Source organism: Chaetodon trifascialis, chromosome 7 (genome assembly GCF_039877785.1).
Source record: "Chaetodon trifascialis isolate fChaTrf1 chromosome 7, fChaTrf1.hap1, whole genome shotgun sequence".
Classification (NCBI taxonomy): domain Eukaryota; kingdom Metazoa; phylum Chordata; class Actinopteri; order Chaetodontiformes; family Chaetodontidae; genus Chaetodon; species Chaetodon trifascialis.
The window spans coordinates 25,881,314-25,905,766 of record NC_092062.1 but is presented as its reverse complement, the minus strand read 5'-3'; the positions used below and the strand labels follow the sequence as shown (position 1 = coordinate 25,905,766).

The 24,453-nt window shown below is 41.3% G+C and overlaps 1 protein-coding gene across 1 annotated transcript; it reads left to right on the top strand.

The window, feature by feature from the left end:
- Positions 1 to 14,839: 14,839 nt before the first annotated feature.
- On the top strand, positions 14,840 to 23,880 carry il21r.1 (interleukin 21 receptor, tandem duplicate 1). The gene is made up of 9 exons (XM_070966817.1): positions 14,840 to 14,901; positions 15,227 to 15,336; positions 15,485 to 15,593; positions 16,807 to 16,979; positions 17,446 to 17,579; positions 17,702 to 17,888; positions 18,066 to 18,147; positions 19,921 to 20,014; positions 22,782 to 23,880. The coding sequence occupies exons 2-9, from the start codon at positions 15,276 to 15,278 to the stop codon at positions 23,553 to 23,555; spliced, it is 1,614 nt and encodes a 537-aa protein (XP_070822918.1). The 5' UTR covers positions 14,840 to 14,901; positions 15,227 to 15,275; the 3' UTR covers positions 23,556 to 23,880.
- The last annotated feature ends 573 nt before the right edge of the window (positions 23,881 to 24,453 follow it).

Below are 24,453 nucleotides of genomic sequence, written 5' to 3'. Positions count from 1 at the left end.
GTGAGAGTGAAGCAGAACAGTAAAGTTGTGTATCAGACAGCTAAACAGTGAACTCAGAATCAGTATCAAGCTGAAGTTTCAGGTGATAAGTCTCTGCAGGTTCATCACTACCTGCAACCCCTTTCACACTGTAAAATTGATTTCACATTTCCAATTCATACATTGTGATTACAAAAGAAATAACAATTAAATAACAATCATTAGGAAGTATTATAACAAACAAGCAAAAACCTCTTGTTTCTCTGCACTTTGAACTGGGCTGGTACGTATATATGTGTACATATTCTTATCACCTAACCATTGTTATCTATTGTCATGCAACGCTCTAGATTAATAGTAAGTGTGTGTTGAAATTTACATGCAAAGAGGCACATAAAATCCATCCATGCTGTCTTCATGTGTGTGCTCAGGCCTGATGCAGTTATGTGCTTACCTTGGCAAAGCAGCTCCTCGTCCAAAGGGAGACGTGTGGAAGTAATTGTTATCTGCAGCGCATGCAAAATTGAAAATGAATGAAATGCAAGCTAGGAGAATCACCAAATAATGTATTGATCCCACTGAACTTCTTAATTGTAAAAGTGGCAATCTTGTCCTTTTTGTAATAACTCAACAGACAGTGACCACAAACATGTGACTTTGTGTTACATGTCATACAGACCAACCGCCAACTTGCTATTAAAACTCTGGAAAAACAGATATCTAGCAGGTTGAATCAGGACCAGGGCCAGACCTCATGCAGCAATCAGACCAAAACCAACCCCATGTTAAAACAACACAACAGCTAAAGGAATGTGGCCTAAGGCTCCTTGCACTCCATCCCCTGTTTTAAATGGCTGCTCACCAAGAAGATAAATCATTTGACAAGAAATATTGAATAAAAAAAAAATGTATTGCAACTTAAAGTAACTTTCAAGCTTTGCTAAAAAGAACAGGCCAACAAACCAGAAACATGTTTGTCGAGGATCCACAGGCTTGACTGAAGCTCTGACCTGTATTTAAACATACTGCACATTGAGCAAATTACACTTGTAAAAGGTAGAAAAGGTGTAGGTAGATGATGTTACTGTTAAAACGCCGACTTCTGTTCTGGACTGGACTGAAAAGGAGAACTTCAGTTCCAAACAAAGTTCCACAAACACTCCTCCACAAATAAGTCTGTTCAGCGATGACAGCCACTCATCATTCCACTCAGTGACACTCAATGTCACAATAGACAGCACACACTAGCCTCAACAAGACTTATAAGTTGGAATGAGAGGCAGGTAAGTAGATTTTCCAGGCAGGTGAGCTGCAACTAAAGCCTCATGATCTCACATCACTGAGAGGGACACTGGCCTTCACTTCTTAAATGAGCCCTCTAACCTCACACTGTCAGAATGACTGATACGCCGCCTCAGCACTGGATCTCACTCAAGGTAAGGTGTCCAATGATGGCCCCTTATGTGTCTTGCTTTTATGCATCTCAAAATTGCACCATATTCTTCTCTAGATCATTTAACTTTTTTTTAGAGTCATCTAATTTTTCATTCTGAAACATTTTCCCTCAAAATCATCATTTCCTCGCTCGCTTTTTAAGTCGCGCTCGCCTTCAATTTATGAGCCGCCATTTTTGACCTAGTAAGTGACCCCACATCTTAAACACATTCCAATGGAGCCACCACATTTATTTGGTAGATAAATCATTGCTTACCAAATGCTGCTGGTGTGCAAGGTCAAAGTTGTGGAAGGGGATAAAAATGAAATCACAGAGACAGAGGGCTGAGCTGAAGTGTCCTGTGAATTGGTGCTTACACAAAATTCAAATAGACATTTCAGACACCCATTATTTGGCTTCATTTATCTAAATAAAGTGCATATGGAGCAGGTCATTGTCATAGACTCTATAATAAATGGTGGATACTGTGATGTCGCCCATTGGTTCGTGGACAACTGTTTTGAAGCCTCGAATTTGCCTTTCGCCATCTTGTTTTGATGAGCATCACGCTGTATTGAAGAAGACTCAAAACTAGTGATTGAGAGCAAAAACTCAGCAGGATGTTGATGTTTACTGAGGTAATAAATCAGGTGAGAAGCAGAGTTGTTTTCTCATAAGCTTACATACAATCAGACTTTTTTGCAACCAGTGGAGTCACCCCCTGCTGGCCATTAGAAAGAAGGCACTTTTGCATCGGCTTCACTTTTCAGTCCTCTTATTGTACTGTCTATGGTCTGTTCAGGCTTTATACAGCAAAGAAGTACAGTATCTTTCATCATTTGTCCATGTGCAGGAAAATATCTTGAGTCAACAGATGTTGGTCAGTTCAATAATCCTCTCATGGTTCCAGCCAAGTTTGAACAGTTGCAATTTAGCAGCACAGAGCTAACATTTTTAGCACTGCTGGGCCTGTTCACACATTGCAGTTATATATGGCTACAACTTCTCATACTAGCAGCAGTGCAGAAACTTGACACTAAAAGAGCTAAGCTTATGCAGCTAAAACTCTTGGTTAAGCCCAGAAGAAGATTGTGGTTATGCTTAACAAGTTAATTGCAGGTATGTGACAGGACATGAACTCCAGTCTCAGCAAAGTCACATGTGTTGCTAACCTCATCCACCACCCCAACTTCCAAACCCTTCCTGTCTGAGTCACCACACAAAGAACACACTAAGTCTAGTTCGAGTCTGGCCGGGGACCTTTGTTGCACGTCATCCCTTCTCTTTCTCCTTCCCATCATTAAGAAGAAGATGCAACTGTGAATGAACATTTCATGGACAGCTGCAGCTATTAGATCTTCATGCTTGTGTGACAGCAATTTCCTCTGATGTTATTTTAGAAGCACGTCATCAGCTTTGAGCACAGCACTAGCCACCATAATTAGATAAGTCCTATTCTTTTTTTACATTCAAGCCCTGACAATATGTATGCATGTATGTCCTTCAGTTTTCTCGACAGCATTCATCCGATCGACTTCACACTTGGCAGGTGTGTCGCTAAGGACCTGAAGAAACACAATGTCGAGTGTGAAACATAAAAACAGAAACGTCGCTTGGTATGCACAAGTTTAAAATGAATCTGTAGCGCCCTTGAGACAAGCTACAGGTCCAGAATAGCTATAACTTGTGGTAGCTGGTAAAATTCTTGAATTCATGCATTTTATCAATGATGTAACAGCAAGGATTTCATTCATTCACTGTTACGTCTGGATGCCAAACTTCTTAGAGTTTTTTTCTTGTAGTAGCAAGGCTTCTCATGCAGCATCTCCTGCAGATGCTGGTAAAGTTAGTCTGTAATAAAAAAAAAAAAAAAAAACATTTAATTGTATGTTTTGACATTGTTAATCTGTAAAACAGTTATACATTTTGCTTTTCATGTGTGTGAGTCAATTAAAGGTCAAAGAACAAAGAAGCAGAAGTAACATTGTTGTTGTTTTGGTCTGGGTCATGTTTTGGGAACACCTCAATAAACTGTCTAAAGCTGGTGGTGTGTTATTATCATTGCATTGTTAATAAAGTTTGAAAAAGGAAAAAGAACTGGTGGCAGAGGTGACATCTGACACTCTGGAAGTGCTGCGCCAAGGACTGCCGTGGCTCTCTGGCCTGCAGGTCAATGATATTGAAAAGCTGCAAGCAGCAATACCTGATGCCCAGCAAAGATCCCAAACAGGCACATTCTGAACGAGCGCTGCACTCGTCCCTGTGATGACACAAACGTAAAAGCACACCAGAACTTCACATACTGCTCAGGTGGACACCCCGCAGCATTTACACCTCTGTGATTACTGCAAAGTTGTGTTTAATTGTGTACTTCTCTACACATCCACAGATCAAACATGACAAATCAAGTTAAAGATGCAGCCACCTCATCCAATTCTTCATGGGTGGCGGTTTAAGAAGGGATCACCAGAGGATGCTAATTTGATTTGTCTGACCAATCGCCCAATAGGGCGGCTTATCCATGACCTCTGAAACTGTGAGTTTTCCAGTTGGCTGATTAGGGCAAGAACCTTCACTTGACCCCCCTCAGCCTGTATGGTAATGTCATTTAGAAGGGGGAGGTTCACTGATCAGAAAAAAGATGAGTGGGGCAACGCAGCCGAGCTCAAGGCCAGAAGCCTCCCTGCATCTTTTAATGTCCAACGTATAACTAATGTCCAGAGCAACAGGAGTCTGATGACAACATTTTACTGTGTTTAATATCAAAAATAGATGTGCATCAGTATGATAAATCAAACTTTGTTTTCATCATTACTGAAATACCTAAATGAATGTATGTCACAATGTCAGTGATGCATAAAATGGCGTGTTTTTAGCCATGCCAGCAGCATAGCTCCACTATGCACATTCCCAGGCCCCAGAGGATAAATCCTGATCACTTTGGGGATGCTTCAACTTTTATCTAGAGCCACCATGAGGTCAGTGTTTGTTGTTTTAATAGAAATATCTCCACAGGAGGATCTGTGATGACTTGTGACCCCCAGACTTTTCATCTAGCGTCATCGTCACCAGTACTTGCAGTAAGCCTCAGATGTACCTTGTGTTTAGCGCTAACTAGCCAATATTGCATCCCACCATGCAACACAAAGATAGAGAAAGCGATAAACATACTGTTAACATTGTAACTGACATATTAGCATGTTGATGCTAGCCTCCAGCTCATGGTTCAGCTGTGCATTAGTGCAGCTCACTCAGCTGCTATCTATCTATCTATCTATCTATCTATCTATCTATCTATCTATCTATCTATCTATCTATCTATCTATCTATCTATCTATCTATCTATCTATCTATCTATCTATCTATCTATCTATCTACCAAAAGGCATAGCCATGCATATGGCCTACATGTGTTAGAGGATGTGAATAATCCCATGCGAGGTATCGTCAATGATAGCAGGTAGACAGTAAAAGGGATTTCCTGGTCTGACTCCAAAGCCCTGTGAAAGCATGCAGGGCTTTACATGGAAGTGCTGCGATCAGAGGACTGGAGCTCAATTAGCTACTGTTGTGGGTGGGGGTGGAGGGTGAGCAGAGGTCCAAATCCTCTCTTGCAGGCCCAGCTGGGGGATTAAGAATGGTTCCTGTCCCATGGCTGACCTCTTCAAAGCCTGCGCAGATGTCCTGATCCCCCTCCACACACCCACCAATCACCAGCACACACACAAATACCCCCTCTCATCGAACTCTCTCTTGACCCCACAACCAAAACAAAGCACTCAGGTGACATTTCTTATCACAAGAGCACTCACCCGCTCTTTGAAATTGGTATCTCTTGTATCTCATCTCCTCTGCAGCACATTTTTCTTTCTCTTTCTTGGTCCTTCTGTCTTGCCTCTGGTCCTGAGAGCTGCACACATGGTGTCAGCCGTCATTTGACGCCAAGCGTAGTCCAATTTCTGAATGACCTCAGCATGGAAATGAGCCTGTCACTCTCAATACTCTGCTGCCCTTTGGTTCCAGTGTGTTTTCAAATAGGAAACCAAGGTCAAGAGGCACCGGCAACGACACTGAGCGTGAGATTTTGAACCACACATTTCAATAAAAATAGGAAATAGTCACTTAATATGGAGAGTGTTAAGAGGTCCTGTGAGGTTGATGGTGGTCCTTTAAGGTTGTGACCCTTTTTTAGGGCTATAAGTCAAGTCATGGTCCAAATAATGGCCACCCGAATGGAGCATCATTTAAAGGCTAAGAGGGGCACGATGGACAATGAATGGATTAAATCACTCTAGGGGGCACAATCCAAGATTACTTTCAATCAGTAAGGACTCCAACAGATCTTCTGAGCGTAATCCAAATATGAGATTAGGTGTTTCGATAATTATTTTCTGTGAGTGTCGTCTTTGGTGGGCTGAGGCTTCATGTTTTCACCCGAAGATGAGATTGGAGGCAGCATCTGCTCTGCTACAGCAGACCTTTACAAGTCGTTTGGAAAGAAAGTTTCCACGTCAGAGATCGTAGCTCTGTGACACCAATGTATTAGCAATACATCAGATGCACAAACCAAGGCCTCTTGAGCAAAAAAGACAAGCTGTGTTCGACCCATCGTGTACTTTTCAAAGTTTATTTTCAGTAACTTTAACCTTCCATTGGTTCTGTTTTAACTGTGAGAGTTAGTCAAACTCTTAGGAAGTAGCAGCTTTAGCTTTGCTGTAAATACCTGATTAATGAATGTTTGATAAACCGTTGAATGGTATTTTGCCTGAGGTGGCCTCTTATATGACTTTTAATTGACATTTGCCTGATAATTAGAAGTCCTTGGTCAAACTTCTTGCCCATATATCTGTGAATGTGCCTTTAAGAGTGAACTGATGGTGTCAGAAGCACATGAGGTCGAGTATCTAAGACTCTGTTTCTTGAGGTCATCAGAACAAAGTGCCAGGATGTAGTGGATGCCTGTATGTTTTGAGACCCTGTCTGTTCTCCATCTTATCAGCCATCAGCTCCTCATCTCCTACTCATCCTCCAATTTGTCCATCTTCAATTTCCACTGTCACTTCCACATTCATCGCCTCTGCCGCTCCATCTCTCCCTCCCCTCCCTCATTACCCCCCACCTCAGCACAAGGCTGTCAGAGTTTTAGGGATCCGGTGAGCTGTGAAATCGCACAAATTGCTGTTGCTTTGCGTCTGGCCCGGCAACAGAGGGGGGAGATAGACCGAGAGACAGAGAAAGGGAAAGAGAGAGAGAGAGATTTTATGCTTCAACACTTCTGAACCTGAATCGCCCCTCTCCCTCGCTGCCCCTTCCTCCCCTTATTCACTCAGACATGGACAAGCACACGCACAGCTGCAAGACTGCAGATCTACCCACTACAACCCAAATACCTCCCCCAACACACACACACACACACAGCCAACTTCTTCACCCCCACCATCAGCACCACCTCTTAGCATGTGACCGCACCACCGCCCTCGCCACCCTCACCGTAAAGACACCTCAACCACTTTGCTTCAGTGTGCGGGTCACTTCACACAACAACTCGACGAGAGCCTGCAGTCCTCAAGAGGGATAAAACCCCTTCTCAACCTGACGAGAGCTGTTTCAGCCACCTCCACCAGAAAGAGCAAAGTCCCCCTCTCCCAACACGCCACACACACCGTGGCCCCAGGAACACCCTCTGAGATATGACAAAAACTGGCAAAAGGTCACAAACATACATGTTGTAACTGTCTTTTTTCTGATCACTACAAGTACGAGCCACGCAGTGTGGACAGCTTCTACTGGACTACAGCTTCACATTTCTAAAAATTAAAACAAATGATTTTTTGTTTAAATAGTCAGTTGTCTTCCATTTTTATTTGTTTCTTACTTTTAAACATGACATATTTTAATGATGGTATCACCCCAGGACCAACTGGACTCAAGTGGTTTACAATATAAATTTATAAATGTAAAGGAAGTGCTCGCTGATAAAGAAGAATAAGTAAAAAACACAAAGACAAAACAAAACAAACTCTGACTGAGAAGAAGCAGTTTTGTCATTGTTTGCTAGCTGAAATCTATTTGATTGGAACAGCTGAAGATCTTTTTTTCCACACATCAACACTGCAAGTTTCTGCATATCTTCGCCCTGGAAGGAGTTTTCCAAAATGTCTATTTTCATTACCCTAAAACTGCGTTTGTGTGTGGACAAAAGGTCAGAACATACATTTGAGTTTTGTGGACAAGGCATAAGTCAGGTATTCTGTTATTGGAGGCACCTTACTGCACCGCATTGTGTTCCATAGCTCACTTTACGTGCCATGTACAGCAAAACTACAGGATTTTGGTGACACTCATTCAGTGACAGAAACACATAATGAGTCAGTGGCACAGGGACAAACGGGCTGATGCACAGTGCAAAGCAACTCCCCTTTACATGCGTACAAACACAGAGTATCATGGCCGGCCAGCGAAGCTGCCCGCATGCAATACATAGATGTTTTTGCTGTACATGAAGGAAAACCATCAATGCTGCCCTCCAGTGGAGAAAGTCTGAGACTGAGATGCTCTGCTGTGCAGACTCAGACAAAACTTAACCTGAGATATTTGCATTTATTCTGTATTTCTGCGATACTCCAGAGCACGTTTAACATACAGATGGCATGTGGGGATCACTGATTAACAACAACAACAACAACAACAACAACAACAACAACAACAACAACAACAACAAAGCTTCAGACTTTTAGGGAATTTGTAATACCACCAATATTTATTTTGACTTGAGACGTCTAAAACCACAGAGCTATCAAAAAGGTGTAAAGATACTGTGATTACAAGAGTAAAGCAGATACATACCATATAATTATAGACCTAACACAAATCCTTTAAACCCTTGAAATCTATTTTACCACTTTCATGAGACTTTTTGCTGCCTGTAGGCACACAGGTATGTGAATAAAAGATGTAAAGTTTAGACAAGTATTCCAAATCTGAGACTGTGACTCATAATTTATTAGTTTCAAGGGAAGAAGTCAAGCATGTTAGGTGAGTACAGCTCTGATGACACTTGTCAGCACAGTAAACTTACTCAAATAGTGATATTTGTAAGAGAAATATGCCTTACAATAGCTAAAACTTTATTCTTTATGTGTACAGAGAAATGTTCCTCTTTATTTTTAGTATTTTTTTCTGACAGCGACCTCTCAAGCAACTCTTCTGGTACAGGTTGGGTTTACTGCTTATGTCAAGGGCATTGCTTCCAAAAAGTCAACTAAAGAGGAATATATGGAAGAATATAGAAGAATTTGCCATAAAATGCAAAGTAGCCCCATCAGAAGTTCTGAATGCAGATGTAGGTTTTCTCAGTTGGGAACTCATTGCATTGACGTGTGTTTGGGTTGCATTGCATTGCATTCTGGACTGCTTCCTCTAATTTTCTTTTAAAGGTTAACTTATAACTACATCCTCTGTAATGGGATCAGTTCCTGGATCGGCTTCCAGTCTGAGCAACAGGAGCTTTAGTCAGTGGAGCTCTGCGACCTGTTAAACTGTAAGTATTTTATTGATCTAACAGGCCTCACTGCTCCATATACTGTGGAGAAATTCTGCTTTATTAGCTTTTCTTAAAACCAATCAAACTGAACAGCATTTTAAATGTAGCCTACTTTTCACTTTCCACCGCTTTCAAAAACCTGACAAGCCTGAGATAATTGCACTAACACGATTACGCCACATGTCGGCGCTGTGTGTTTTACAACGCCTGTGAGCACAAAATCCAGCTAAAAGTGACGGAGAAGCCGTCGTTGAACCGTTAGGATGTGTTGCTCCCTGTAACAGTTAAGATTTTTCACTTTTCATTTGTTTATTCGCAGTGAAAGCAAATCGTCAAAACTGGCCTGTTGGTTACTTCCGGTGTAAACATCCCGTTTTTTGTGAAAAAGTAAGTGACGCTAACAGCTAGTTAGCTAGGTGGCGATTGTTAGCTAGACAGCTAGCAATCTGTTAGCTTGTCAACGGTTATCTGTTGAAAGTGAACGTCTCAACGCCTACACATGAGAAAGTTCTCCTTTTTAAATGGCGTCAACGAGGGAAAAATAACTGTAGTGTCATGTTAGTCTACAGGTGAGGAACAAGTGGATTAGATTGGATTAAACGGGTGGGTTTACTCACTTCGAGACCCGTTTACAACAAGTCTGTATCGACCAGGTCGCAACTGATTCAAGTTTTTGGACATCAATATGAAAATGAAACCAGCAAGACATAATGGAGTTCCCCAGTGAGTATCCTGTCATGCTTGGATAGTATTGTGCTGTACTGTATTCCCGTTACTGAAATTAGATATTTGTGTGTGTGTGTGTGTGTGTGTGTGTGTGTGTGTGTGTGTGTGTGTGTGTGTACACGCACACACACACCAGTCAGTAGGGTTCAACCATATTCGGCTATGTTGATGTGTAGTAGTAATACTCAAACTCTCTTGGGGACTGTTTTTTTTTTTTTTTTAAATATATATATATACCAAAAATTCCCAGAGGATTTCCCCAGGTTTAATCTTGTTAGGGGCCATTTGAAAAGCCATATTTTATTTTAAGCCATATTTTTAATATTCCAGTAACACCCTTCTGTAAAATAAGATTAGTCTAATTTATTTTAACTTTTACTTGGTTTGCAGATTTTAAAAGCACAGTTTTCACGTTTCATTGCAGGCTTGTGACACCCTTGAACTTGTTTGGTAATGTCCTCACCTCAGTATCAGAGGTGGAATCAGTCACAGTTTGACATCCACTTTCTCCAGAAAGGCCTGATACATTGGTCTGAACCTGCTTCCCCTCTCGCAGGAAGACTTAGTTCTCTCTTTGTTCAGACATCTTTGTCTCGAAACAGCTACGCCTCCATCAGTCACTGCAGAGTGCAAAGATGGCAATTCTGCAGCCTCTGCAATTCATGTGGTGCTCCAGCAGCATCCTAACCTCAAGTGAATAATATGGGCTCACATGCAGGAAAGTCACCGGCCTCGTGATAAAAGAGCTATCGAGACTGTCCTCATCAAATGGGAGTGGTGTGAGAAGGACTGCAGAATCTCACAGCAGCAAAGGTCAATTATCTCTCACACAACTATTTTTGCATGTTTTTAAGAAACTGGTGCTGGTTTTATCTAATTTGCCTGACAGTGTGTGTTATCACTTGTTACCATTGTGCGTTGATAGTGAATCTAATCTGCACTTGACAACTTTGCACACAGTTGACAAAGAATTAATATATTCTGTTAAAGATCTATTTGATGTACGTTGTCACAGGCATTAAAATGGGAATACACAATATTACCTTTGGTTTACATGTAATGTGAGATATATCTTAAAGGTCCCATATTATGAAAAACCCTCTTTTTCTGGGATTTGGGGTTACTTTGTGTCTTTGTTGCTACCACACGCATACAACTTGTGAAATAAGACCGTCCGTGCTTTTTTGAGTGAGATACGGATTTCTGAAAGCACCCTTCCAAACGAGCCGATCGAATTCGGGGAGTACTATTACGCAACAAGCCCGGACCTTTGCATGCTCCCACCCACCAGCCACCACCCCCTACTCCTCTCCCCGCGCCACCTTCTCACAGATCCGACACTTCGCTATCAGAAGCACCTTGTCAGGATTCATCATGTGGAGCCGCCACACCCAGTGTTTTGTTGTTGGCTGTAAATACAAGCACAAATCGCTCCATCGGCTTCCAGCCGCAGAGGACAGAAGAGCAGCGTGAATTGAATTTTTGAAGGCAACGTCCTCACCACAGTTGGCAAAAACCTGTTGGTGTGTGCTAACCACTTTGAGGCTGACTGTTTCTCCAGCCTCGGTCAGTACGAGGCAGGATTAGCTGAGAGACTTTCTTTAAAGGAGGAATGCGTGGAATACGTGCAGAGGAAGGACATGTAAGTATACAAATAATTATCTGTGTGTTTCTTTTGTAGGTCAGCGCGAACTCTTGCGTGTTGCAGCGTGTGTGTTTTGCCATTGAGAACGATGTAAGGCTAGCCGCTAGCTTCAAGACTACGACTTCAGCCATCAAACGTTAGCTCACTGCTACCGTAGCTTCTGGTACATCACATTGCATTTCTGATCTTGCAGACGATTTAATACATGTTCCAGGGAGATGCCAGCATTCACAAATATTAAGCTGTGTTCATTTTGCAGTTTTCCATGAAGTGTTTTGCCGCATAGCACAAGCTAACACTAGCCGCTAGCTTCTAGTTAGCAATCAGCACAGTCTCCATATGCAAACCCAGTGACCCGGTTGGTCAAGCGATACATGCGCAGACACTCCGCAGGGTCTAAGCTTCGGGAATTTGAGAAAATAGTGCATTTGGTAATGTTTTCTAAACTGGTGTATGTTAGAAAAGCCCAGGGCAAAACGAGTGTATGGTTGAGACTGCTACATCCCAGCACAATTTACACTCCAAGCGTTTTTTTCTCTGGAGTTCATTTATGATCCTTGGCATATCCTTGGCTGTTGGCATAGCTATACACGTAAGATAAAGCTGATGTCACTTCTCTCTTTTTACATAGGCCAGTGCATCATTACAGTTACCTGCTGTTGGTCAAGTGTAGCAGTGAGCTGCTGCAGCCTTTAGTGCTTGAATTTACACTGTAACAGTGTTGCCATGTTTTACTCCTAAGTATGGCCTGTTATCATAAAAATATACTTTTGTTACGGCTGTCCAGGCTACTGTGTCCAGCAAGGACGTATCTTCCCTGGGCGACAGGAAACTCGCAATGTATCTGAAGTTCTACGCATGATGGGATGACCCAAGGAAGCTCCAGCACCAGCTCACAAAACTCATATAGGCTAGATACCTGTAACAACTGAGAAAATCTAAGAAAATGTTAGTCAACGGGTTCCATAATGTCAACATCTGTATTCACATTTTTCTAATATGGATTCAGTGATTCCTTCACTTGTACTGTATTTCCATGTACAAACATTCATGACTGTGGTCAATAATTATTTATTGTATATTTGTAAAATGTTTCATGTGAATAAATGTGTAATATACAGTATGTGCTAAGGAAAAACTTGGCTATATGTTCAAGAAAAAATATGACTGACTTTATTTAGTTTATTATGGAATATGAACAGTGAAGTTGGTTATTATAGATAAACCTCACTGCTCTGTCCCCCCATAGCCGTAAAGGACTGTAGTCAACCCTGTAAGTGTTGTATACACATTGAAGCAAACGTGTTCTAAACCTGGATGGTCGATCATGCATGGAGGCCTGTCATCCAGCTGCTGCAGCCGTCTTGTAACCTGTTATGCATAGCATAAGGTGAGTATCTGCAGTGGTATGTATGCAATCATACACTGCGATCATACTGTAAGTGCAGGTAAAGATACTGTGACCTGTGGCACCTCCCTGCAGCATATGTTGTCAGGCTCTGACTGCATTGTTGCACAATTTCCACATGTGCACTGATACAATCAAATAAGGTGAAAATGACCTGGTCTAAATGACATGAGCAATATAAACAGCCTCTAGAATAGAAAATGCTGTAAGAAAAGCAATCTTATTTTTCCACGCAGTCTAATCAGAATTTCATATCTGCAGGAATTTTGTGGAAAAACAAAAATGAAAATGAAAGAACAAAATATTTTAGGTCTGTTTACTTTTCCACATCTTGCCTGTCAGTTACATTACAGCATTGTATTTCATCCAAATCACGCCTGAGACTGTCTGTAAGTGCTCCTGAGCTACTGCTGGAGTATGATGGAACCTCGCATTGTATGACACTGTAACAACATTGGTAAACTACTGCCTCCATTTCCCACCTCGTTTCCCCCAGTCCGACTTCTCAGCTGCTCTTTCTGCTCCCATTCTTTACAAACCAACCTCCCTTGATGCTCCTCATGCCCCAAAGTTTTGCACATGTGTGTATCCTCACACAGAGGATGAGCCAACACAACAGAAAACAATTTATCCAGTAGAAGAACTTAAAAACTGCCACAAGTTCAAGTTAAGCCTCATTTACAGTGACCTCTAGTGGCAGTGAAGTGATGGTACAAGACAGCAGCTGCATTTAGGTCATTGGCTGGATTGGATTGGATTAGGCGCATCTTGATCACTGACCCTCTGAGGACACAGCAATTAGGTTTGAGACCACCAGGCTTCAGGCTCTAACCTGCACCCAAACTTCAGTATACACACGCACAACCCTATCGGCACCTTATAAGGTAATACAGCATGACATAAAGTTCTTCTTTATTAATCCTCATGAGATAATTCATCCACTCCATTTAACTCACCATGACTAGCAACCACAGTACAGCAGGGCTGCAACTGCTGATAATGTAAAAAATGTTAATAAAAAATGTTTAATTTACTATAATGTAAGATATGTAAGATGAGAAAAAGCAGCAAATTCTCAATGTCAGAAACTGGAACTGTCAAATGTTTGTAATTTCCACTTGAAAAATGACTTGAACCGTTGGTCAACTGTAAAAATAGATGCTGATTAAGTTTCTGTTAATCAACTAATGGACTAATTGCTGCAACTCGCAATGGCAGAAACAGCTTAGCCTACCCTGAATGCTACAGGGTCTAAACTTTCAGTCATTTTTGTGTGATAGAATGACTTCTGGCTTTGACTAATACGTGTACATTGACATTAAATGAGACACGTCTGCACACCCACTCGGTAATTTGAATACCACAGAGGCCCACCGATTGTGCCAAATACGACTGGTATTGCGCTGTAATATAGTTCAAATGGCACGTTATAATACACACGGATCATGAGTTTCATAGTTCAGGTTCTGGTGGAGAATGTATACATGTAGCTGAAAATGTAAATTATAATTAAGAGGTAATTTGGTTATGGGTTGTGAACTCTGAGGGGCTCCACAGCAGAATTCTGACTCATTTAGCTTCATAGAAGACACAGCTAGAAACTACTGAAAACCCCAAATAAACTGTTATTGTAGACATGTAGGTGTGCGATAAGGGTCTTTTGAAAGCTATCGAAAAGCATTTCTGGTGCCAGAGTTTAGCATCATTTCTGTACTGAAACATTTAGTGGTCGTGTTTTCAGTAAATGTTAAAAATGATATGAGCAAGGAGCTGCTTTGTAATAATTAATGCGTTGCGACAGTCAGTGGAGCACAGAGTAGTACTTTATTTGTACTCAAAAAACTAAATAGATTTTTCTGCTGTTATTCGGGTGTCACAAATATAATGACTAAATTATTTTGCACAAGATAATTTTAGTTTCCTGTTGATTTTTTTTCTCTCTGGTGAACTTTTGCATATTCATAGCAGCAGCGTGGATGTGGTGGGAAGGCACCACATCGACACCGCTCAAAGGGTCTGAAACCACATCCTTAGTCACACCACTGATGATGACGCTCTCGCTCTGACAAACCAGAACATTGTTCCACAAAACATTCTCAGACAGGCGTCGGTGACTCAGTTAGCTTGTTGACTGATCAAGTGGCAGAAGTTTAAAATTCAGAAAAGGTAAGAGGGTTGATTCTGTAATGGTGTTAGAAATTAGAACAGAAAATGCTGTTTGAAAATGTTCTTTTTATGCTGGTTTGAGAGATAATTTGTTATTACTTACCATTTAATTCTGCCTAGTAAGCACTGATGCTGTCTTATAAATGTGTCAAACTACTGATGTTAATGCCAATGATGATGTTACCACATGTGAGATTATAGAGGGATTTTTGATCCTAGCTAACCTTTTTGTCATTTTAGCAGCAAATCCCACAGGAAAGGTGGATCCTTTTTGTCCTTTTAGCGTATTTTTTTAATGTCAGATTATGTCTACCTTTACTTTCAGCTGCTGGCTTTCCTCCTTTCTTACCAGCGGCTCACAGTGGGTTTACCCCATGGCTCTTAAACCTGTGTTCTTACTATTGCTGTGGGACCTCACTCTGTTTCTTCATGGCGGTAAGTCCCAAGTTTTCCTTGAAAATTTGCTCTTTTTATTCAACTTCAGTGAGATTTCCTTGGTTAACAAGACATTGGTAGACTGTGAATGTTTAACTTGGTAAATACGACCTTGTATGTATGATTTCACTTTTCTTTTCTGCTGCAGTCACGTCTTTGTGCAATGTCACCTGCTCGACGGACTACAGTGTTTCACTGAACTGCTCCTGCTCAGGCACCGTGCCGACATCTTCTGTCCTCCTCACAGTCATTTGCAGGTACAAGACGTCTTACTGTTAATGGATGTTTTGGTACCGATACAGTTTGTGGCTAGTTTTAATTCAAATGGTTGTGTGGGAGCTAGCTGCTGGTTTGCACCTCTAAATTGTACATAATCATGACAAGGATCACCAAGTTGGGCCATTTTTTGAGTTTCGCGCTCTTAGTTATAATATTGATAATAATAGTAATATTAGTAACAATTGACAGATCTTATCGCCTTGTGAGCAACTTTTGGGAAGCTTTTGAAAGTGGAGTTTCCTCAGTTGCGCCAATCATTGTGTGCTCATTTGCACCTTCACACCTTCACAGCGTTGCTCATTGTAAGTGTCCATCAGAACGTTCTCAGTATTAACCCCTTTCACTGATGTCTTCATGTGAAATTTGTGTCCTGTTTTGTTGTCAGTGGTGGACATAGCAGAGCCCAACTCAAATTGCACTTTGGAGGCAGATTTCGATGTTTGATAGTTAACAGTTAATGGATAGCACAGGGCTAACTGAAAAGCCAGTATTTTTATTGTTTATGTAAAAATGTAAAATAAACATTTTTAAAGAGATTCCTTAAATTTGGTCATTAATGTGATAAGATGTGTACCAAGTGGGACATTTTACGGTTAAAAGATTCGTAAGTGCTCCCTGGTGGACAAACTGTGTAATGGCGACACTGTTTCTAAACTACCACAAAAACTCAACTAAATGCTAATTTGATAATAATTCATTGGCATTCATTCACAAAGCTTTCGCTGGCTGTGATAAACTGAATATATGTGAAAGTGAAATGTTTCGAAAACTACATTGTGGACTGAGGACAATTATACAGTGACTGGCGTTTTTTTTTTTTTTTTGGTTTGTATTTTTTGTTTGTTTGTGATACAAGGATAAATTAATTCATTAACAACAGCCTTCGGTCAGCAAATAAAGAAACAAAAATCGATACTTGAGGCCAGTTGATGCATTTCTCAAGCTCACGTAAGGAAATTTTAGCAGCTGCCTACTTACGTGTTGCTATTATAATAATGCTTTTAAGTGGAGCGCGTCAGTCTGAAGCATTGCTGTGCAATATTTAATGTAATTTCTATGAAACGGAGAGGCAGTTAAAGAATGCTGACCTGTGCTTTTGTCTCTCCAGTCTATTCTTGCTCTAAAGAGACATTAATGATGTGAATTAGAGCTTTGCATTGCTGATTATAACAAACTGTTTATGTGTTGAAGTGATGGAGATCTTGAAGTTAAAGGCACCTGTCACATCAATCCTCCTCAATCCTGGTGCGTGATGTATCCGGAAATGTTTGATGATGTTGCATCCATTGGAACTGAGTGTACCGCAACAGCCAGTCAACAAGGAGATCCCATTGACTCATCCATCTGGGCACTGAGTGATGTGGGTAAGTGAAACGCGTAATAGTATGAGATTTGACATTTCGGTATTTGTCACTTCTGCTGAACAGATCAGACGATAGCCCAGAAATGAAAAGAGGTCACAGCAATTACATCAGGAATGTGGCGTCAAAATGTGCGTGTAAAAGTGATTTATGAGAAGTAAAATGCTCATTACTTGTAATCCTTCCAGCATAACATTTTGTTTTTACACATTTTAGATGCTTGTAAAGCGCTCCAAGCGTTTCCCTTCTGTTGAATGCAGCCACCTCTTGTCAGTTGTCAGAGATAATAAGAATAGTTCTGGCAACTTTCCCAAATTAACCAAATCGTTTTTGCCCACGCACCTGCTTTACTCTCCAGATTAAGACAAAAGCTAAGAATGACAATCAACTGCCACTTGTGGTGGAAAGTATTATTGGCATGCACGTGTTTTCAATTTCATGATATTCCCCCGGGACTTTACTTTCACAGTGAAACCTGCTCCCCCTTTCGATGTTCAGCTAACAAACACCGAGGGATTCTACAACATCACTTGGCACCACGACAATCAAGAAGACTGTCTCAAATACATGGTGCGCGTAAGAGAAAGCACAGACCTGTCAAAGGTAATATGTGAGCAAAATCACCAAAACGAACACTGAAAACGGGCTCTGCAGTGTATTACCATGAAGTGTCTCTGCTGACGACTCCCATGCATAGCTGTACCTTTTTTATTCCCTCCGGACAGGATCCAGTTCATTCCCTTGAAGTGGAAGAAAAGCACATTCTGATAGACCACAAGACGCTGCAACCACACGTCAACTATACTGTGGATGTCAAGGCCAAAATGTGCCCTGGGAATCTCTATGAGGGTCCGTGGAGCGAGTGGAGTTCCAGTGCAGAATGGAGGACCACAGGAAGCGCAGAGATTGAAGGTAGAAGAGCATTGTACCTTCCAGTACAGTCACAGATGTTATTTTTGTTGTATGCCTCAAACCATCGTATAAGTGTGTGTTTCTGATCCTTCATGCAAACTTCGCAGAAACAGGAAGTGTGAAGTTTGTCATACAGTTCTGTCCATACATATTCTGTACGTTTTGTCTCCTTTACAGGAATGAATGGACTTTTGCTTTACATCCCCGTGTCCATCATTTTTGTCCTTGGTCTCCTGGTGCTGGCTTTTTTCCAAAAAACGTGAGTACTGTAATGACAGTTTAACCCAGTTTCTTTCTTAAAGCATGTGTGGCTTCAGGGGGATTTGAACCTTGGCACTGTTGGTGCAGAAGTTAAGAACTCAGAATGTCTCCTGATAAGCGATTTCTCCACATTTCCCAAACGCTTACCACACGGCTTCAAAAGCCTCATTTATCTGTCGTCGAACAGGTGTTTCTTGATGTTCAAAGATTACAGCTAGCTTTTGAAGAAACTTGGAGGGATTAAGTATAGAAATAAAATGTGTAAATGATGTGAAAGGTTGAATTTCCTTTTCCTTTTTCCTCAAAACGTAATCTGCATTCATTGAACAGAGACATGAGTTAGCAAAGTGACAGCAAGTTAAGTCTTAAGGTCAGCAATGCTTTGTCTTCCAGTAAATGATTAGCAAAGCATCTCACTGCTTCTATCTACACTTTCCTGGCATCACCTCCCACATATAGAGAAACCACTGCTGTGCTTTACGTGCAGCGACACATTGCACTGAAATGGCTAGCAGACATAGGAAGTCATGCAGAGCACCAATGTCAGAGAACTGAGAACATCTGGGTTATTAAGGGCAGAAGGTTATATGAAACAAATGCAAGCTCAAAATAGTCAATCAACTGACAGCCTACACGATTCCTGTTTGTTTCCATCCAGTTTGGAGAACGACATAGCACAGTATCCTCTGTGAGCTATAACACTGTCAGCTTCGGTTTTGGTTCAGTGCACTGCTTACATAAGCTTTTTGCAATGAATCTCATTAGCAGTAGCAGCATGTGCAGCCTGCATATGCACATCTGTGGTGTTCACTCAGTTTCCAGTCTGTGAGTTACACTGAACTAAAACTAATCCTGCCCTCATCAACCAGGCGGTGTTAAGTTTTTGTTGAAAGTGTTTTGAAGAGACTTTGATTCAACTTTGTGGCCAGTTTATAGTGCTGATCAATTGCATCATGTTATACTTGCAGGCTGATACTTTAGCCACTGTTTTTATATCAACAAGGGTAGACAAAATATTAGAAACGCCTCTCAGGTCAACAGCACCACAAACTGCAGCCTCCAAAGTGATCGTAATGTTGAATCAACACCTCTGTGTTGAGGATTTATTGCTGGGCTCTTGAATGAGGTAGCCTAAATCTTCCCTTTGCTTGCTGACGTGTTTTAAAAATGCTCTCTGTCACTGACAAACACTTCAGCACATTTTGACTGACCCTCAAATCTCCTCGTTAATTACAAGAAATGGTCTCTGACTGGCTTCCTTCAACATCAGTGTTTTTTTACACTGCATTAGTTTAACTTGAACCTAATAAATTGGCAGCTGAGTGTATATTTCTGACAATTACTCTCTAAGCATTTAAGATCTAAGTCAATATATGAGCCAGATTTACACGACACATCAAACTGCTGCATGGCATTAGGGGCTCATCCATTTCCTAAAAAACTCACATTGGGTTAAACTGTAAAGTTTCGACGATTAAAAAGAATTAAAGTTACATTTTCTCTGAGCAGATCGCTGCAAAGTGGGATATGATGAACTGAAAAACGTTCAGTTACAGATTTGATTCACATCGTGTACCTCTCAACAAAGCATTCATTATTTTATTCTGAGTCACGAAATGTTCGATGTTTATTTTGTGCTGTCAGCACTGCTGGTTATGACTTAGAAATCTGATCCCTCTGGTCACAGCTTCTATCTGCTCAAGTCACATATCGAAAAATGAAATCACCTCATCAAACGTGACGGAAATAACTCACAACATACGTGTTTCAGGTATTGGCAGAGGAAACTCCAGCTGATTACATACATCCCCAAGCCAGATGAGTTTTTCAAGCCCCTCTACCACAACTATGGAGGAAACTTTAAGGTAAGAGAAAGCAAAACACCCTCGGCTCGCTGGGCTTTGTGTGTCATTTCCAAATTGGCCCAGCAGGTGTTGCTCAAGAGGGGATTTCAGCACATCTGGACCCGCTTGATGGGACTTTCCCTTTAAGGGCTGTAATGACATGAATGACTCAGTGTGCAGGGGCTTCAAGAGGCTTTTCGCTTCTCGTCTGTCACACATGCTGTAGGCAGACAACAGCCCAACCTGTTCCACCCCACTGGAAAATACCCCTGGTACATCTATTTCAGATCTTTGATGTGTCATTTTGTCAGGCTAAAAACAGCCTGTTTGTCACTCGATAGGGGCGCACATGGAGAAATATGTGGTTTACATTTTTCATTATCTTACTGATGTTTCTGTGATTATTTGTTCCATCACCTTTTTATATTTTCCCCTAATGTAAATTCTTCTTTCTGAAATATACTCCCTCTAACACAACAGAAGACACCTGAAACACATGCAAAATAGCTAAAATTACTTAGAAATATGTATAGTACACAGTAAATGAGCATGTGTTTAGTCAGTGTCCAGTTAAGAACAGCTGTTAAGATGTTTGAACCCTGCTTAGCTAGGATTTCAGAGGAAAGTGAAAAAAATCTTTCAGCCATAGATTTGAGTGTTGTCTGACTTACAGCGTGTGACCTGTATGGTCAGGAGTGTAGATATTGTCTGGTACATTTATATTGATGTTGCAATGTGGCTTTTTTAGGTTTTACAGGCCGTACAGGTGTATATTTTCCTGAGCTCAGCAGGCAGTTTTAGCCGAGCCAATTGGACAGTACACACCTGTTGAGTCACCTGTTTTGTCATCATTACTCAAAGCTGCTTGTAGAGTGTTTCTGTATGATTTCATCACATTATCTGCTTTGGAGCATTCTGTCAATACTGTCATAGCTGATTTTGTCACAGTTGCTCCAGGATGGACGCTTACATACGTCAAAGTGGAGACTTCATGGCTTGAGCTCTGTGTGGAGTTACAAACATTAGTCAGCAGAGTGCAGTAAAGCAGCAAATAACAAAGTGAGCATGCTTTCAGAGTGAGAGTAGCACACCGATAGTAGAAAAGTCTGCTATGTTGTGCTAAAATGGACTAAATGAGCAGCATTTTGTGCTTTAAATAAAGCTTATAAAGCTTATTTACATGCATAAAAACACAAACATTGACACTGACAACTACGTGTTCCTCTTTGAGGACTCAATAAATGGGTTTAAGAGCAGCAAAAGATTCACAATAATGTACAGTCTACTCCAGAGCAGTGTAGTTTAGGTGGACGGTGCAGACGCTGCTAAGCCTTTTCACAGTGCAGTCTGTATTTTCACTGAATCTCTGTCAGCAAACAGTTTCCATGTTTTGATGACAGAGTGTGATTAAGCGCCCAGTGTTAACTCCACAAGGCAGTAATTTGTCACCAGTCCCTCGTCATTAAGAGTATTTTCTCATCAAAGTTCACTCGTAGTCCAGATTTAGTTTTATACTAACATGCTCATACACAATGCACTCTCAGATTCATCAAACTGGATTTTAATTTCCTTGAATTGGCTTATTTGTAGTTCACATATCCTAAATCTGGTGCAATGATAGGCGACAGTGTGAAAGTGAAAGCACATGTCTGTTGTGTGTAGAGCTTTGTGACAGGTGTGAAGTTCTTCAAACGCAGATTAGTCTTCAAAGATTAGCATTTTGTTTTTGCACATCATTATCTTCAGGATCAATGCGACAGGCTGAACCAGCTCTTTTAGAAAGCATTGTTCTAGTTTGCACTATTTTCCTCTTGTGGTGCAGGCTGCTTGCTGTTTGTCAGCGGCTCAGAGACGAGTTAGTGATGCTGATGAGCTCTGTACGTCAGGATGTGGTGGCCTTTGCATGAAGACACTGAATCATGCTTATCGGGGCATCACTGAATGGAGACTATAGCTGGCTGCAGAAACTTTGCATCTCAGTGGCGTGTGTGTGTTGATGAAAGCCGTGTAGATTTGGCAGGAGAGTCGTGCATTCTGTCCATGTTATGCTGATCCATTCATATTTGACTGCTAGACTAGAAAATTCTCTTAACTTCAAGCACTCTGTGAAATATTTTCCTCTACTTAAGTACCACGTTATGCTTGTTCTGGGCTAACTGTGAGATGCATGTGGTCCTAAATGTTCAGACATGTCCTGCTGAACACTGTGAAAGCTTCATGTAATAAATACGTTTCGGTACCTGCCAGAGAATCTCAACCACTCTTCAAGCAGTATGAGTTAAAAACATACTGAAAAATCAATAAAGAGTAGATTCTCCCCTTTGATAAGGAGCCATCATGCACTTTATTTCTGAATGTACACATAGAAAATGCTGCTTTTAGTCAACACACTCTGTCACTTGGTTTTCTGATGAGAGTTAGATGGAAAGATCTGTCCGTACATGAGGGTTCAGCCGCTTAGCCACTTAGCTTAGCTTAAATACTGGAAGCAGGGGGAAACAGCTAGCCTGTCCGCAGGCTAAAAACATCAGCTTACCAGCACTTCTAAAGCTCACAATGTAACATATTATATCTGACTTGGTAATCATACTTAAACCAAAATGTAAGGATGAAAAGTTTAAAGCTTAAACTAATTCTTGACCGACTCACCCTGCTAACAGTTTCCCCCTCCTTCATGTTTACCATACAGACATGAGAGTGGCTTCAGTCTTCTCATCTAACTTTGGGCAAGAAAGCAGATATGCAACAATTCCTTTAAATGTTTTTGTTTCCATTCACTCTTTTGTAGGAGTGGGTGAAGCCTGCATTCAGCGAGTACGATTACCTCAGGATCGGCTCACAGGTTCCTATGAACAGCGAGAAGCAGCACGACATCCTCCAGTGGAGCAGCGAGAAACAAAGCTTCAGGGAGGACAACGAGATGAAACACGGTGGCCATTTCTCCCACATGCTGCAGCCTCACAGCCACTCGCTGTTTGTCCAGGAGGATGGCAGTTCGCAGGGCGCCAGCCACTCCACCGGACACATCTCCATCCACACTGTGACCCTGTCTGGAGAGGAAGAGTTCGAGGAGGAAGCTGTGTCACAGAGCTCTGTTCACACCCTCAGAAGTTACCAAGATGGAGAAAGCTTCGGTTCATTTGGGGAGAACAACGGAGAACAAGCTGGCTTTGACCTAGAGGAGCCTCAGGTGTCCAGGATGGACAGACAAAGTGGGGTATTACCACATCATGAAAACCAAATATCTGATGACTTATCATTGGAAAATCTAAACTTTCAGCCACATGTCCAGCTTCATGAACCAGAGAGGGTATCGCTTGACTCATTCGTCTCAAACGAGCAGTCGGACGACGGCTACCCTCACGTGGACTTGGACACCATTGACAGTGGCTTTGGAGAGTGCAGCAGCCCCGGAGCCTCAGACTCAAACATTTCAGAGCAGATAGACTCATTTCGTGAGCACAAAAACTCAAATTCTAACTATGTTAAGCAGTGGATGGTATGTAGCACTGTCCAAGAAGACTCCAGCAACTCAGAGAGTGAACTCCACAGGACACAGTGATTATTGCTGCTGATTTACTGCCACAATCACAGCCAGTAGTGCTGTGAGACACATATTTAAAACATTTCCTGACAATTCCAGAAAATCTGCTTTGACTAAAAGTAGATTGGAAGTAACTGCCCATCATGTAATCCCGTATATCCTTTAGTTGTGCACTTTTTACTCTATATATAGTCTAGTTTCTTTGTTTTCTTTGTTATTGTGGTATTTCTTTTTAAGCAGTAAATGTGAAGGTCTTCCCAACTGTAGCACTTGCTTTCAGATCAGAGGTGTCCCTGTGAAGCAGTATCTCATGGTGTCCAATCTAATCTATTAAACCCAACACAATTTCATTTTTGCAGACTTACCTTTGTACGTCCAATGTACAACAGGTGGGGCGACCTCATAGTCTAAAGGACTGAAAGTACTGTGTTCTTTTTCTCAGAAAAAAAGTATGGGTGGGGAGGTGGGGTGATGTCTATGGAGACTGGAGTGTGCCAGCATAATGATAACTAAGTATGGAATTGTTTTGTCTTTTTTGTTCTTTCTGTCCTTGTATATACTGCACAGCTTTGTTAGCTTGTACTGCAGCACCAGCAAGCATGCTGCCTTATCAAGATGTCTGATAATGTCTGTTTACTTTGCAAATGCATTTTGTCAGTAACCGCTGCAACCATCCATCCTGTGCGATGTCAGTGAAAAGAGCAAACTTGGAGAAAATGTTTATCATCTGTAAACATGTGAGCGATTATGGACAAACATGCTAGCTTTGACAGCCTTCTTTGACCTTGAATTGTCTGAAGAATGTTTGCGGACTATCTTCTTTCTGCGTGTTTCACATTTATATCGTTGTTGTGAGTATTTTACTGTTCTGCTGGGAAATACCCTAAAACTGCATAAAAATTGAAAATTTATGTTT